Source organism: Semicossyphus pulcher, unplaced genomic scaffold (assembly GCF_022749685.1).
Source record: "Semicossyphus pulcher isolate SPU_LCO1_2020_fin unplaced genomic scaffold, fSemPul1.0.p SCAF_5, whole genome shotgun sequence".
Lineage (NCBI taxonomy): Eukaryota > Metazoa > Chordata > Actinopteri > Labriformes > Labridae > Semicossyphus > Semicossyphus pulcher.
The window spans coordinates 15,152,852-15,169,139 of NW_027211726.1; the positions used below are offsets into that span (position 1 = coordinate 15,152,852).

General features: G+C 42.4%; 1 protein-coding gene across 1 annotated transcript; it reads right to left on the reverse strand.

The window, feature by feature from the left end:
* Positions 1 to 371: 371 nt before the first annotated feature.
* tmem64 (transmembrane protein 64) lies at positions 372 to 15,583 on the reverse strand. Its single transcript, XM_069681403.1, has 3 exons — positions 14,873 to 15,583; positions 6,324 to 6,479; positions 372 to 4,015 (listed from the first exon to the last, which is right to left on the reverse strand). Exons 1-3 carry the CDS (start codon positions 15,581 to 15,583, stop codon positions 3,824 to 3,826), a joined length of 1,059 nt encoding a protein of 352 aa, XP_069537504.1. The 3' UTR covers positions 372 to 3,823.
* Between the last annotated feature and the right edge of the window lie 705 nt (positions 15,584 to 16,288).

Below are 16,288 nucleotides of genomic sequence, written 5' to 3' on the forward strand. Positions count from 1 at the left end.
TGTAGCAAGATGATCAATGTGTTTCACTTTACATGTCAGTGGTCATAATCTTTTGGCTGATCAGTGTATATAATTGTTGTTTAACGTAATTAAATTCACACTCCCTTTTATAACCTTTGTGCTAAGCTAACAGGTTGTAATGCTACATTTTATACTTCCTAAATGCAGAAGAATTCCTTTCAGATCAGGATTGATGTCACGTTATTCCTGGGGCTTTGTGTAAAGAGGAATGACTTAATCATACTGTAGTTTATAAAAGATACTATAGATAGAACGATTACTAATTGTTGTGTTCATAAGAGGCGAATAAAATTCAGATGTAAGAGTGTAAAAAAGTAACTGAGCAAACTTGTTTTTTTAACAAAGTCGGACAGGTTTTATTTCTCTCTCATAAATAACACTGAACAAGCATCGTACAGCGATAAATATCCATATTTATACACTGTAAAATTCTCTGTATTACAAAATACAGCATATGTGTAATGCACTTGATACAGATGGGAAGTATTGCATTTCATAGCACCAAACGAGACCCTTAAGCTGACCCTTTAAGTTAAAGGTGTCACACTGTCCTCTGCAACACACCCCAGACTCAGGTCTTGTGTGTGTGTCTATGAAATATACTTCCCTTAGGAATCAGTTGTTGCATAACTATATCTAAGTTAAGTAGAGCCCACCGAAGGAAGAACCAAAGCCTTTACTGTGAAAACTGCAGATTTTTCCACAATGTCAAGTTTTTAAATCCCAGCGAGACTAAAATACTCGGACGTGTTGGCGGTGGTTGATCCAGTTTCATGTGTGATTTTTGCATTAAACATGTTTAATCCAGTTATTTTCCCACATCTGGACAGAACAGCTTCACGGAGTCGCACTTTGTTTGGAGGGTCACTGCTGAGAACTCTTTTTAACACCTTTAAAAAGTGAGAAGGTGAGCAGATACACATCTATAAATGTGTTGTTTGGATTCGAAAGATATTATGAGACAGGATTGAGGCGATCAGCAGGTGTCGTGACTCTCCAAAAAAAGTGCAACAAAGCCGTCCTGATCGCAGACGTTCACGCGTCTCTTCCACATCATTGGCAGCGCAGAAATACTCCGTCAGAGGCAGCGGGAGGTAACAGGCAGGTTTAACACTAACACAAACCTGGGAATACTGATACTCAACCTCACAAGGGAACGTGGATCGACAAATGCAGTTTTTGTTCACTTTAAAAAGAAAATCAAATGTTTACAGGCAGATCTTTAACAGGGCTAAAGATCTTAATGGTAGGACTTATATTCTTTTTGCTTTCAAACATTATTGCTAAATTCAGACAGGAAGGGGCCCATTCAACCAACACTTAGCATGAAAATAACTCTACAGCATGGAATGTGTTTGGGCGAACACTTAAAGGGGGGGTATTGTGCTAATTTCAAGCTTCATATTTCACTCTGTGATACCTGTGGCGTAGCTTAGCATAATTTACAGTTAAAAAAACCGGCTCAGTCAGCTCTGTCCCTTTAAGAAACCCCACCCCTACAAGCCTGCGTTCTTCTGATTGGCGTCGCCTTGTGACTAGGGATGCACGATATTGGATTTTTTGCCGATATCCGATATGCCGATATTTTACAACTCATTTAGCCGATTACCGATACCGATACCGATATTTTTTTCACGCACACCTAATTGCAGAGATCATCAACTCTCTTCTGTATTGGAATTAGCGTACAGTATAATGGTGATACTCTTATCACATTTGTTACAATGGTCAGGGTGACGGGTCTAACTTCTAACTCTCTCATGCTGCAGGTAGACACACGTGACGCCATCACGCTGCGCCGCGCAGGTCTTCTTCGCGGCGGGGACATTGCGCCAAGGTCGGGCATTTAATCAAGTATGCAGCAGCCCATTATTTCCATAATTATATCGTCGGATATCAGCGTGTTGGCCGATATCCGATAGTTCATTTTTAAGCCAATATCGGCCGATACCGATAACGTGCCGATAATATCGTGCATCCATACTTGTGACATCACAAAGTGCAGTGTGTACAAAAAACTGTGAAACCTGGCGTTCACAGCAGCCCGCAGACCGAGCTGAGAAGCCTGGGGATTACGCCAACATACTTTAACCTACAGATTTGAAACTTCACCCACTTTTAGTCTGGACATCCAACATTGTAACATTATATATATATATGTCTTAAAATGTGAAACAGCATAATACCCCCTCTTTAATCTGGCTTTAAGACAAAAGAAAATGTCATTAATAACAAAAGTTTTTTTTTATCAGCATTACAAAACAGGCTTTAGTGAAATAAAACAGGGACATAAAGATGGTTATTTCATAAAGGAGCCCTTATTAATCCTCAATCAGACAGAGTCTGAGGAGCAGCATCACAATAATTCATGTAAAAATAAAAGTATCATCACATTCATCACTTAGTGTCCGTGTTGTGTTTGATTGTCGGCTTCTGAGACACAACACTTTCAACCTCTGACCAACCAAACGCCCGTCCTATCTGTATGAAAATAATCTGTCGTAGTGGACTGTGCAAAAAGAACCTATAGTAGGAGAGCTTTGTTGTTCTATTATTAAGAGCTTAAACGAGAAGGATTTGTTCACAGATCATTTCTACAATTAAAAACAATAAGTAGTAAAATAAGTCAGTCGTAAGTCACATGTAGCCTCCGCTCAGGTGGGGCCAGTGTCATGGCGTCTGATAAGCTTTATCAAATTATGGCACATAAAAAATAACAGCCTCTTTATCTCGTCTATTATGTAAGTTAAACCTTAAATAAACACAGGTTGTGTTATTCTGAATGCATTTCTGATTAGTTTGGTTTCAGCACTGAAATATGACATTCATGCCATTTAGTCACCGTTCATATTGCACAGAATTGTCAAAACTACGACCTTAAGCACAAACTATGTAATAATCCTAACGGATAATCTCACGGCCAAATAATAAAATAAAATGAATTAGAAACATTTACAGGAAAGCCTGACATCTCCGTTTCAGTTCGGTGTGGGAATCTTCCTGCAGCATGGAGCTGATCACGCTGCAACTTTCCTGGCAGAAACGTTCCTGAGTTTCCTGCTGTGAAATCTGCTCTCCTCTCCAGCTGCTCTTATCAAAACTGCAGAAGCGCTAAAATGAACTCCGGGCAGACACGGCCGATTCAGCTGATCACGCCGTCGGAGAGGACGGTCGTGCTCAGTGAGAGCTTCCCCTCTCTCTCTCTCTCTGTGTAGTCCTAAAATAAGACACTTAAACACAAATGAACCAAAGAGCCAAATCTTTAAAAAACACTAATAATGCCCTTATTATTAATGCAGAGGATTAGCACTGGATGCAGACAGATCTTAAAAAATCTTAAAAGAAGAAATGTATTGTGGAAGAAAGGTGCATAGGCTGGCATTCTTTGACACTGAAATGGAAATGTGATTCCTTGGTTCTCTAGAAAAGCTCCAGATTGCACATTCATAGTGTTAGCAGGCGGTTAATGCCTAGCTAGAGTTTTAACGACTCGCTCACTCTGCCTCCGCTGATATCTCTACATATCATTGACATCTCCTGTAACAGAGTTCATGTTAAGAAGTACTTTAAGGAAAATAATCTTAAAAAACTAAAAAAAAAGACTCCCAAGTTGATGTACCGCGAAACTTTTCCCATCAGCACGCTTCTTCAAGAGGTGCGTGGTCCCAAACTTCGGAAACATCGTACCGACCGAGTATGATGTTGAAAACCCAACACCACCAGCATGATCCAGGCATCATCTATTGTGGTTCCCTTTAACGGCAAAGTTTTAACAAGTTGGCGAACATGTCACACTGCCTCGTCACACCACGTTGATGCAGTTTCCCCCGCCCGCTGTCGCCCTCTTGCTGCAGTACGTGAAGCCGCTGTGATTGGTGGAGGAGCCGTTCATGTGCGACGACTTCAGCTCCATCTGGCAGGCGGCGATGGCTGCGTTGAGCTCTACCTGAGCGCGGTGCACGACGTAGAACATCAGGCCGATGCTGATGATGATCTGCAGAGGACAGAGGAGGGAGTTACTTCATGTTTGTTGAGTCGTGGTGTGTCTAACATTACTTACAAGGAAGTGGGACAAAAATAATCTGATACGCCTCCACTGCAGTGCAGTACAACAAGCGAAAACTCGTGTCTTGTCAGAAATAACCACAGTGTTCAGCACAGTCACACTCTGACTCAGTCTGTTGTGACTAAGCAGCTAGAAAATTATTAACAAACTGCCTGAATGGAGCTCAGAAACTAGTTCTGAGGGTATCTGCCAAAAGTGATACACATTCTGTCACACTGTATGCATCTTGAGAAACAGACTTCCTGTTTCTTGCCCGGACTTAGATGAGAAGATTGATAACCCAATCTGATCTGTGCAGCAAATATGAAGCTACAGCCTGAACCCACTTAGCTTAGCTTAGCATTAAGAAGGGTAACAGGGGGAAACAGCTAGCCTGGCTCTGTCCAAAGGGAACAAAATCCGCTCATCACACCTCTAAAGCTAAATATTTAAATCTCATTGTTTATTCTGTAAAAAAAAAAAAAACCTTCACGCAGTATTATCAATGACTGTATATAAAGATGGACGTCGTGTCTCTATTGAGTCTCATTGTACAAAATTGAAGCCAAAATAGCCCCTGTGACAAGCACCGCCATCTTGCGATGTCGACGTCATTTGGAGCCAGAGTTGCGCAGTAGAGATCAGCGGGTGGAGCCGCCGTAGCCACACCGCTAACCAAAACACTGTCCCCACTGTCAGTCAAAGCTGGTGTTCTCTGTAATCGATAGAAGCAATAATATTTGAAATTGGCGCCACAGCTGTGGAGAAAGTTGTACAAACAGCTCGTGGTTTTCGCCCCATCCTACATTCCTTCAACACCCAGCGTGCATTGCGCCCCTCCCTCTGAAAGAACGGCCCAGCGAGGGCGTGGTTACATAGGCAAGTTCTCGGTCTGCAGGAAAAGTCTACCTGTCTGTTTTGTTCGTTCTTTGGACCAGAACAAAACACAAACAAAACAGAGCATCATGGTGTCTGCCTGCATTGTACCCGAGTGTAAGGAGAGCAAGAGGACAAGAGAAACAACAACAACAACAAAAAACAACAAAAGATCCCGCACGTCGGCGTATTTAACAGCTTCTCTGTGCTGGTCTGAAGAAGACCTTCACAGATATGTAAACTTCAATGACTGTAGTGATTGTTTTAGTTACGTCTCCTCTCGCCGTTCCTCCTCTACTCTGCTAATCAGGACCAGATCGGCTACAGGAGCCGTATTTGTCAACAGAGCTGTCAATCATCATTTTGACAGCATCAAATAACTAATTAAAAATAAACAAAAAGTGAAACACTTGGACGTAAATCAGCATGATAAGAAATAACTATAATGACAGAAACCATGTTTGAGAAAAACGTTTTTGGCGTGTATTTTGATTTTATAGTTTGACTCATGTCCCATCTGTTAACATGGAGGAGGCGGGCTTTATGACCTATACTGCAGCCAGTCAGCAGGGGACGCTCGAAATGCTTTGGCTTCTTCACTTTTAGGGAGCTGTCATGTCGTCCATCTTTTTATACAGTATGCGTGTATTATGTGTCAGGACGTGAATGTTTCAGTCAGCGTTTTTTCCCTGCTTGTTACACAACAGTAAGAGAAAACTGAACTCTTCCCTTCTTCACTCCCACAGCCTGTGTTTAAAAAAAGACTTCATTATGATTAAGGCCAGATGACAATTTGGAGCAGCAGCTCACCTTCTGCATGAAACATGGACACCTACTTAATCTTAAACTGACCCTTGACCTCTGACTTCTCCCCTCCCTGAGCAACTGGGAGATTAAATGCTGAACAGGTGTTGGAGAAGTGTTGACAGCTTTAGGCGACGTTTGGGTGAGCCGAGCAGAACTGTGGGAACTTTTCGATTCTCTACACGAGGCTTAATGTTCGTACGTGGATGATTACGTAACTTAAGAGCTGAGGAAGGAACAGATGAGGATTCTTTGCACTAGGATAATGTTTGACAGGATTTAAATGTAGGGAATGGAAAACTGCCAAACAAACATGTCACTGAAGACTGATGATGTTGACCAGAGCTGGTCATCTCCTTTTCAGAAACACTGCAGCTGCTCTTTAAAAGGGCAGTGACAAAAAAGCAAGTTTTTCCTGCTGCAATCTCAGCAGTCTGGTGGAATAGATAATGTCAATAGTCCACCAGTCCATCTTTAAAAGAACAACAGAAACATTCAAACCATGAAATGCTACTAAACTTTTACATAACATGAACTCCAGGAATAGTGCAGGACATGTAAACATGTAACAGCTCACCTGCAGGCTGAACACAAAGTAGCCGCTGACGCTCTGCTCAGCGATGACGTCCTCCATGGTGCGGAGCGTGGTGCCCAGGTAAGAGTTGAGAAGCTGAGTGGGCAACAGTCCCACAGAGGAGGCCACCAGGTAGTTTGGCAAGGACACGTCAGTGATCTTTAAAGGAAAAAAACACAAACATCATTTCAGGACACAAAAAACATTAACATAAGACAAATATGAACATGAATCCTCTGAAAAGCACTTCCTCCATTATTGTTTCACCAGAATCAAATGATGTGTTTGGCTGGAGATATCCAATTCATTGCACCTCCCTTGTTACATATATTTAGGTTAATCTTACAACAATGTGAAGTTACACAAACTACAATTTATATTTAAGAACTTGTTATTCAATACCTGAAACTAAAGCTACTTGAATTTCTTCTGTAACAAATAAGAAGAGCGAGATTAACGGCTGAACAAAAACTGGAACCAATGCAAAGATGGAGAAACAGACCATTTTCAGACTGAGCATGAGTTTGGTCTCAACTTTGGTAACTAATTTGGGGTCTGTGTACCCATTTTGTTAAAAGAATTATGTTTGTAAAAGTACTTGATTTAAGTAGTTGAGTATTTTCATATTCTGTTACTCCACTACATCATGGCAGCAAATATTGTGCACTATACCACCCTTCATTTAATAGACAACTTAAGCTATCTTTCAGATGAATAATTAACATAAAACTAAAGAAAAAAATATGCATCAATAAAAATGAAATATTAAGTATTTACCAACAAAGTTAAGATTAAAGAAAAGTCCAAAATACCAATATTTGCTTTTTTTAATGGAACTTTTTCAGAGAAAATATAAAAACATTGGAAAGGAATCGTGTCCGAGCATCCAGCAGCTCGACACCTGGAAATTGGACCCTTGAAAAAAACAAAACGATTAGCATCTCCTCTAGACACAGATAACTGACTTGGCGAACTTCCAAAACTATTTTCAGCTGCTGCTGAGGGCGTTTTTGCACTTAGGATGCTGAACACTGTTGGAACACTGAACTACACTGGTTTTGTATAGAATACAGGTGCTGCCAGCACCAAAAGCGCCCTTAGTGGACACAGGCCCTTAATCATATCATGACCACTTAGATTAACTTTTGACCCTTCAGAGTGACCCGACCCCTTGGTTGGGAACCGTTAGACTTAACCAGCTGACCCGCAGTTAGCTTCACCTTTTATTGTGGAGAGTAAGAGCATAAAGATACAATTAGAGCCCGACCGGTCAACCTATTTTATCGGCCGATATTGGCACTTCACAGATATATCGGTATCAGCGTATTTGTCCTCAGATATGCTCTGATATTCATGCATTAAACTTCGCCAGTGCTGAGAGTTAAAGCCATTACACCTGCTGACAAGCAGAGGGCACAATTTTAATTTTGACACCATGAGAGCCAACCTCTCAATCTTTTCCACAAAATACAGCTGAAGTCAAGAAAAGAAACAGCCACCTCACTCATGGTTAAACTATAAACCTGCACAAAAATAACAATTACCAACACATGCAGAACATATGTTCTAAACAGAAACATTAAAAACACTTTGCATTTTGGAACATAAATAGCAAACTTAACAACTTAAACTACTCAGTCAGCACAAGGCGGCAAGCATGATGGGTAATATCAGTGAGGTAATAGTGAGACTCCAGGTAAGATGAATAACAAGGGGTACGGTGAGAGGCTGGGTTTGAACTACCTCTGTGGCAGGAAGTGAGAATGAGGCAGAAGATGCAGGTGAACTCTGAGACTCAGCTCATTAGCCTGCTTCCGGCTAAAGTCCCCGGTGAAGGCTGCACTCTGACATTCACTTCTCTTAACTGACTTAACTAACCAGCAGAACATACAGTAGTTCAAAGCAGTTCCAACAGTGACATGCTTCTTTCGCATGAATGCATCACTAATAACAATCTATTATGTAACGATCACAGCCTGCTGGTCGAGGGAACTGCAGAATGAATATTTTAAGTTTGATCATTTAAATGTATTTTGCCGATGATACAAAATGCAGGACTTGTACTTGTAATAGAGTGCTTCAACATTGTTGTACTGGCACTTAATTTAAGATCTGAATACTTTTAGAAAAACTGAAGCAAATTTCCTCTTCTTCAAAATCTGCATCATCATGGTTCGGTGGGTAAAAAGATTACAACAGAAGTACAACATGCCATCAGATGTCCATCTAAGAGTCTCATTTCATATCTCATTACAACCACTAAATATAAATAAGCGTCTGCGTCGCTGTCACCCTTGATCCTTTGATTAAATGATGACATAAGTGGATGTGTGTTAGTGCCGGGGTGGATGTGACCTTGGCGCTGTGTGCACTGTGACTGCACTCTGATAGTGGTGCGTCGTTGGCCGTGGCATGTTGCAGCAAGACGGCGCCTTATCAGGGTTGCTAAACATTTCTGTTAGCTCCAGCCAAACTGTTTCCTCGCAGTCATGTGTCATAAACCCTCCTCTGATATCACACTGATAAGAGTTACATTTCTTAGCACAATGCTTAATCAAGCTAATGTTGCTATTGAGCCGCTTAGATCAGTATGTATCATGAAGCAGGCCGTTCTCCCTGAAAGATTAGCGCTGATGCGTCCACACTATGTGTCAACATGGTCGAAACGCCTTCAGCTGATCTCTGAGACATGACATGCGAGCCGGGGAGAGCTGCATAGGAAGAAAAAACAGGAGCATCTTTCTCTCGGCCCTCATCCCCGAGTTGTGAAGCACATGTCCTCTGAAGTCCCTCCCCGCCCAGGCATCTAGTGCATGCAGCTGTCTAATGCACGACCAGAGAAAGGAAGGGGCTACTCGCTGGTATTTTTAAAACCGCGCAGAGAATTCCCACTGAACCTCCTACTCGCTTCTGCAGGCCTGGTTATCAAGATGATCTGCAAATTCAAGTGAAAAACAGCCCATCCTAGGCTTGACCTGATTTATTCAGAGCAGCAGCAGTGCAGGTCTGAGCTTGTGCTCGTAAACAAAAAAAGAAGTGGGGTAACTTGACTGCATAGTACGTTTCAGGACTGCTCTCTTATCTGGACATGCCCAGGGTTTACCCTTTGTAACCAGGAGAAAGACAGTGCGCAATAAGTGGCTGCACAAACATGCTTGTCTGTTTTTATCACCCAGTGAATACCACAACTGCTTCATCAGCTCATTATGACAGCAGAGGGGATGGAGGCAGGCCAGCAAGCTCAGTTAAAGGTTAGCATGCTGTAATAAATGTGCACATCTGAATACGGCTTCTTCATCTGAAAGGCATACACATACATTTTCCCCGAGCTGTCCCACTGTTTTGCTAACGGCTGCAGTCTTTGAGCCGTTTCAGGTTACCCGCTTATAATGTAGCACCATCGACTTCAGCGGAAAGAAAGAAGCGGGGGGCGCTGTGAAATGTAGCCTCGTCCGCAAAAAGTGCTTACCAAGGGCAGAGCAGACAACACATAACTCCACCGCGAGCCGAGAAGCTCCCACCCACTGTTAGCTTCACCTTTTATTGTGGAGAGTAAGATCATAAAGATACAATATCAGCGAGGAGTAATGGTGAGACTCCAGGTAAGATGAATAACGAGGGGTACGGTGAGAGGCGGGGCTGGGTTTGAACCCCCTCCGGGACAGGAAGTGAGAATGAGGCAGAAGATGCAGGTGAACTCAGAGGCTCAGCTTATTAGCCTGCTTCCGGCTAAAGTCCCCGGTGAAGGCTGCACTCTGACATTCACTTCTCCAAATGGAAAAGGAAAGTTTCACACTGAGATTTGAGCATCAGGAGATGACAGCCTGAGTTTCTCCTTTCCCTCTGACCTTAAATAAATATCTCATCTACAGAAGCAGGCTTTGGCTTCAAATGCCGCTACGTGAAGAGCGAGAGTGAGCTAAAACTGTCAGGTGGCAGGCCGGTAAGGCTGCGCGATACTGCAAAAAGTATGATCATTGAGGAGTATCCTAATAATATATAAGGCTAAAAGAAACTGGAGGGTTTATTAGTTGTTATCGCAGAATGGATCCCAGGCAGGGTGAGCATTATCAATAATTTGACATAATATATTGATTTGGAAATTACTTTATTAATTCAAAAATTAACTGTTTTTCTGTTTAAAAATAGTCTGTTACACTCATAGTGAGAGCTGCGTCCATAGCAACGGTTGACTCTGTAGCCTTCTTAAAATGAGCTAAGCTAGCTTTTTTTACTCCCGTTAAAATGGAAACATTTCCACTGATTGTGACGTATGACACTCGCAGCACCTGACTGAGGTTTTCTGTCTCGTCACTCTCAGAGTCTGTTGACATTTTTTTTTCCATTCACCGTCTTTAAACACCGCCGCACCCTGTACTGTGTTCTGTTTAATGTTAACTTCATGTGTCTTCAGTTTTGTAAATCCCGCATCCCTAGCAACGGTCTGTTATTTCTCGATAACAGACCGTTGCTAGGGATGCGGGAATTAAGCATCAAAATCAAGTATCTAACAGTCATGTTATGAAGTTGCCGATCACATTTTTAAGGCTGTACGTTATTGTTGTATGTTAAGTAAAGATTAATATGATAATGAATGTTGTAAAACACGTCCACTTTGCGTCTTCAGTGCCGCTCGGTTCCCGTCATTCCATTTTATCTTTAACTAACTGGCCGATGTTTGGCCAAAGATTTCTACTGATCTATCTGTCTGATAGATTGTTTGACATATTCGCATTGAGTAAAAATATCCAAAGTTTATCATAGTTATCAACATAAATTGTATCGCATTCTACTATCGAGATCCTTTTATCACTCAGCCCTACAGGCCGGACAGCTAAACAACGTGCTGAAATTCACAATAAAGCTTCGTAAGGCTGGAGGAGCCACAAATGTGGGATCATTACATTAAGCAACCCCTTTAACTTTGTTGTTTTATTTTTATTTAAACAACAAAGATTAAGACTTGTTCGTTTAGTTTCAATTAAGATGCAGCGGCTCAATACAAATACAAATCCCAATAAAACAGGTGCTGATATCAAGAGTTTGATATCCGAATGTCGAAGCAAAAATTAGCCAACCGACTGAGCTCAAAGCAGCAATACCTTTTAGAGATAGACCGATATGTTTTTTCAGGGCCGATACCGATACCGATTATTAGTAGTCAAGGAGGCCGATAACCGATATTTGAGGCCGATATTCATTTGCAGTAAACGTGAAAATATTGGCGTCAAAATTTTGAGTAAGTCCAACACTTAACTTTTTTTAAATGCCTTTAAGCATATGCATCAGAGCCAAAATAACCCAGTTTTAAATTGATCTCTTATTGGCCGATGCCGATATGCGTCAAAAATGCCAAATATCAGCGCCGATAATCGGTCTATCCCTAATACCTTTGCTCCTAATGCAGGCGTATTAGTACAAATGAAACAAAAGCGTATTTGATATGTTTGCGTACACCATTAAAAAAATATGCCAAAGGCAACAGTCTCAACAGCATGACAATGAGTCAAACACAAACGAGCTGCATTTTCAAAGACAAACAGCTGTCAGGAGTTGAAACTAACCGGCAGGAATATGACAAACGCAACCTGGCAGACAAGCACATGTGACCCACTTCTGTAGCACTTGTGTTGGAGCTGCTTCAAAGCCGGCGTCCTTTTTTTCACAAAGTGTTTTGTTTGCTTTCCTCTGTAGACAATGACCCACAGCAAACTTAAAAACAGTGCTTCACGAGGCTGTCAATTATCCAGCCGTTTAATTCGACCCTTGCAATCGGGCTGCGGACTGGGGCTGCAGCGATGCCAGTGACGGCATGACAACACCGTGTAAACTGTCTGTCCCTTTGACTTTGACACCTCGTTTTCACCTCTGCACACGGGAACAGTAAGTGCGATGTTGTAACTACTGTTAAAGCTCGATCCTGGCATGAGTGGGACGGCTCAACCTTTGGACGCAGCGCTGTGTCCCAGCCATGAAGCGGAAAGTATGAAACAACGACAAACAGGACAGAAGCCATTTAAGCCAGTCAGGCAAAAAGAGACCATCTGCTAGTTCTGTAAATCCTGTTCAAAGAGGAAGTATTTTTACAGGTAGACAGCTCAGCACAGTGTGGGGAGCAATACAGAGGAATTGTGTCAATTTGAAGCATTTTTCTTAGTTTTGACCAACAGCCTGAAATAACAAGTTTCTTAAACCTTCAATTTAAAGCCGACATAGAGCCGTTTAATTTATTAACTTAGCAAATAACAAATAAATCATCTCTGCTTTAATGAGCAGCTTAACACATCACGTCTGAAAATCCCTGCCTCACTGTTCAGCTCTGGTGTCCCGGCCTGAGATTTTGAATTTGAGATGCCTCTCAAATAACAACCGATAAGTCATCGACAAGGGCAGCGTGAATGTTGCTAAGGCAGCGCTTGTTGTAGCTACACTCAGCTGATTCCTGGGATGATCTCACCTCCATGTTGGCAAATGATTGTGTTGCTTTTTAACTTAGTCATTAATGATGAGTAACCTACTCCTATCTATACACAAGTGGAACATTGTACTTCTGAACTTCTGTGTGTCCACTCAACCGTAGATCTACCGTTGATGTGCGTTACATCATTTTGGACAAGGTTTCTAATATTACGCAGTCCTGTGTGTGTTAATTGGAATAGACAAATCATCACAGCATTCAATAAAATTCTCTGACACAGTGAGAGTATTTTAATGAGCGTGTTTAAGTGTGTGTTTATTGTCGGGTAATTACGAGTGTGTATATAGAAGTGTCAAAGCCAAATAACCAAATCTCCATACAGCAGACAAATAAATCTATCGCCGCAGAAAACTTACTGTTTTTGCAGCGTGCAATTACAGCGCTTGTGAAACTCACTTACGTCATTTTCCTTATTCCTGCCTCAGGCCCGAGCATCAACTCCTTCATGCTCTAAGCTATAAATGCCTCTGCAGCTCCCCACTTTGCACCCACCTCTTGCTACTGTTCCCCCCCCCCCCCCTACAACACTATTTTGATCTCTTCTTGTCAGTTATGTTTCCATAAACACAGCGAGTGCAGTATTCAAAGCAGCTTCAGTTAGGAGGGATGGAAATGTTAATCCTGCTGCTTTCTGGTGTGGAAATGCTCGTGAAATGAGATCCTGTGTTTGTAGGCTAAACTTCAATTTAACCAGAGTCAACTGAACTGGGTCCTTTTTTCTGACCTCGTCGCACATTTCAATGATGTTTTATTAGAGTTAATCTAAAAGCTATGTTTGTGTAAGAGTCAATTTGACCAGCATAATATAAAGAATGAAAGATTTGCTTATTCAAATAGGTATTTATGAAACTATTAACGCCTGCACACCGACTCTAAACGTTTCCTCCCAGTCAGAACTTCATGTGTGATGTGGTGCAAATTAAACCACTGTAACTCTGCAGAAGCTCGATTATGTAGAGAGGATACAAACAGGAAACCACAGTTCAAGCGGAGACGAAACGCTGTTTGCGGTCGGCGCTACTCCAGTACAATGAAGTCACAAATATGTAACTTTTTTGCAGCCTCTTTATTTCAGCATTTTGAGGCATGCTAATGTTAGCATGAAATAAATCTGAAAATGTGGTAACAATGAGGCAATACCAGCTAAATGTAAGAGATACTATATAATCTGGTGCAACTGGAGACAGTCATGAGAGCTTTTCTGCAGCAGTATGTTCTAGCCTGTAGGAATCTATGCCTTAATGGGATCCCTCAGGTCTTTATTCCGCTTTTCTCTTTCAATTACAACCAGCATAGAATCTCTCATGTTGCATGAACTCCCAGCTGATTTCCAACAACACAGTAACACATCCCTCAGGCCTTTTAACATTTGGAGGTATCAATGAGTTGACTGGGAAGGGTAATCAGTGAGTATAAATTATTCATGGGATGCCTGAAGGTCAAGGGCCTCAGGTTAAGTGTGGGAGTGCGGCTGAAAGCGACATCCTGATACTGCTTAGTTGTGTAATGTAGGTCAGATGGTGTTTGTTGCCTTGACGAGTGAATCCAGATTTACCTTACAGGAAAAAACTATTAAAAAATGTGCAGAATTCAGAATAAAATATAGCTCTAAATATAAAAACCAAAACCTAACCATTTGAAATTGATCAAATCTATAAAATAATTGATGCCTTCTGGCTACAATAAAGTGCATTTCAGAGCAACACTCCCTCCATCTACAGAGGAATGTGCTTCCGTTCTCTAAGGACTCCCCACTTGCTTTTACACTTTGTACTGCCTTTAACAGTGATGTAACAGGTCAACTATTACGTCCAGCGCGGATGCGATTTCCCCAGTGTGGTAGGTTGGCCAAGCATAAGAAAATCATTTCCTTCTAAAAATCAAAAAAGGTCAGAGGTTAAATTCTCATTCACTTCTAGTGATTTGTTGAACCGTCCTCCAGGAGGTTAATGATCTTTGCCCCTAACTTGTGTGCTCGTCTACTGATGTGACTTTTCTTCTTCAACCCATATGAGTTTACAATCGACATTAAATGTCTGTTTGATGTCCTTCTAAATAGTGTTTTCATACTCACCGAGAAAACTGCATTTTGGAGCCCAAAAGGTATGGGGGTGAGTCTCGCTAAGGCCACAACTTTGAGTCCACTTCCTCCCTCCACCACTCGTATGACAGCACTGAGCTGTTCGCTGTTCCCAACTTTGTTCAGCACCCAGTCAGTCAATAGTCGTTTGCACACCAGGTGTGCCACAAAGGTCCCTATTAAAACTCCCACCATAACTAGTCCCATTCCCAGCACGAAGCCGTAGAGGTAGCCAGCTGCCACATTAAGAACAATATATCCCCATCCACATGGGAATGACACGATAATCAAACCAACTATAAACAGCATGGCTCCCACGAAGCTGTCCAAGCTCTCCACCCAGATAAGCAGGTCCTTGAGGTACTGTCGCACCAGGGCGACCGAGGAGAAGCACACAGCAGTCAGGATGCATGCCAGCAGGGCGCTCTTGAAGCAGAAGGTGGTGATACAGCATGGGTGCCTGAACTCTCCGCTGTTGCTGAAGGTTGTTCCCCCTGCGGCACTGACGACCTCAGGGTCCCCATCTGACTTCCCTATGCCAGTCCCTGTCTCATCGAAGGCGCTGCATATTAGGATATCGATTTTGTCACACTCCTCTGTGGCAGTCCTCTGCAGCCAGCGGTTCACTTGAATCTGTGCCTTTCCCACAGCATGCTTGACAAGCTTGGTGAAAATCTGCACAGTCGTGGACCCTGACATTGACATGTTGGCCCTCAGGTAAGCTCTGGGGACCAGCAGCAGGGCTCAGGTGAACTGTCTGACCTGGAGACAGCTGTGATGTGTGAGATTTCCAGACAGGCTTTAAATCCAGCGCAAGTCCATGTCCAGCAATATCTATTTGTTGAGATTCAACAAAGGCAAGTATCTATGAACTTTAGGAGGATGGCTGCAGCAGTGATAGCCCATTGCCATGTAACTATGTGGTGAGACAAAGATAAAATCCGTCACTCTTCTTGGCCATTACATAAAAAGTCCAATCTAGCAAAGTTTATCTTGGGTACACCAGCTGGTCACATCGCCAGTCCAATGACTTAAAAGAGCCAGGTTTGTAGTCTCTGTCTGAAGCACTCGCCATATTCAGAGTTGTCCCCCCTCAGGTCAGGACAATGTAGAGTCACAGGATGGAGGGAGCTGTCAGGACAGATAAAACAGTGACAAAACAACCCAACGCTGCTTTAGACTGAGATGACAGGAACCGAAGTGGCGCAAAAACGTCAACTTTTCATGACTCCACCAGCATCGCCATCCAGCTAACGGTAGCCCCCTAGTTAGCATAAATCACTGCAAGGCTAACTCACTCCTGTCGTAAGCTAAATTACTCTCTGCGTGTAGAAAGTCCGACGCTGCATTTCAGAGACTAAACCGCCGTGGCTGGCCTCCTCGTCCGCTTCTCCCGGATACAGGCGCGAC

What these genes read in the sequence shown, in the direction of transcription:
- tmem64 (XM_069681403.1), bottom strand. Translation starts at nt 15,583, where the DNA reads ATGTCAATGTCAGGGTCCACGACTGTGCAGATTTTCACCAAGCTTGTC. An exon ending in TCCAAAATGCAGTTTTCTCG is followed by an intron (nt 6,480 to 14,872) that starts GTGAGTATGAAA and finishes TTTCCTTTAAAG; the next exon opens with ATCACTGACGTGTCCTTGCC. An exon ending in ACTTTGTGTTCAGCCTGCAG is followed by an intron (nt 4,016 to 6,323) that starts GTGAGCTGTTAC and finishes TGTCCTCTGCAG; the next exon opens with ATCATCATCAGCATCGGCCT.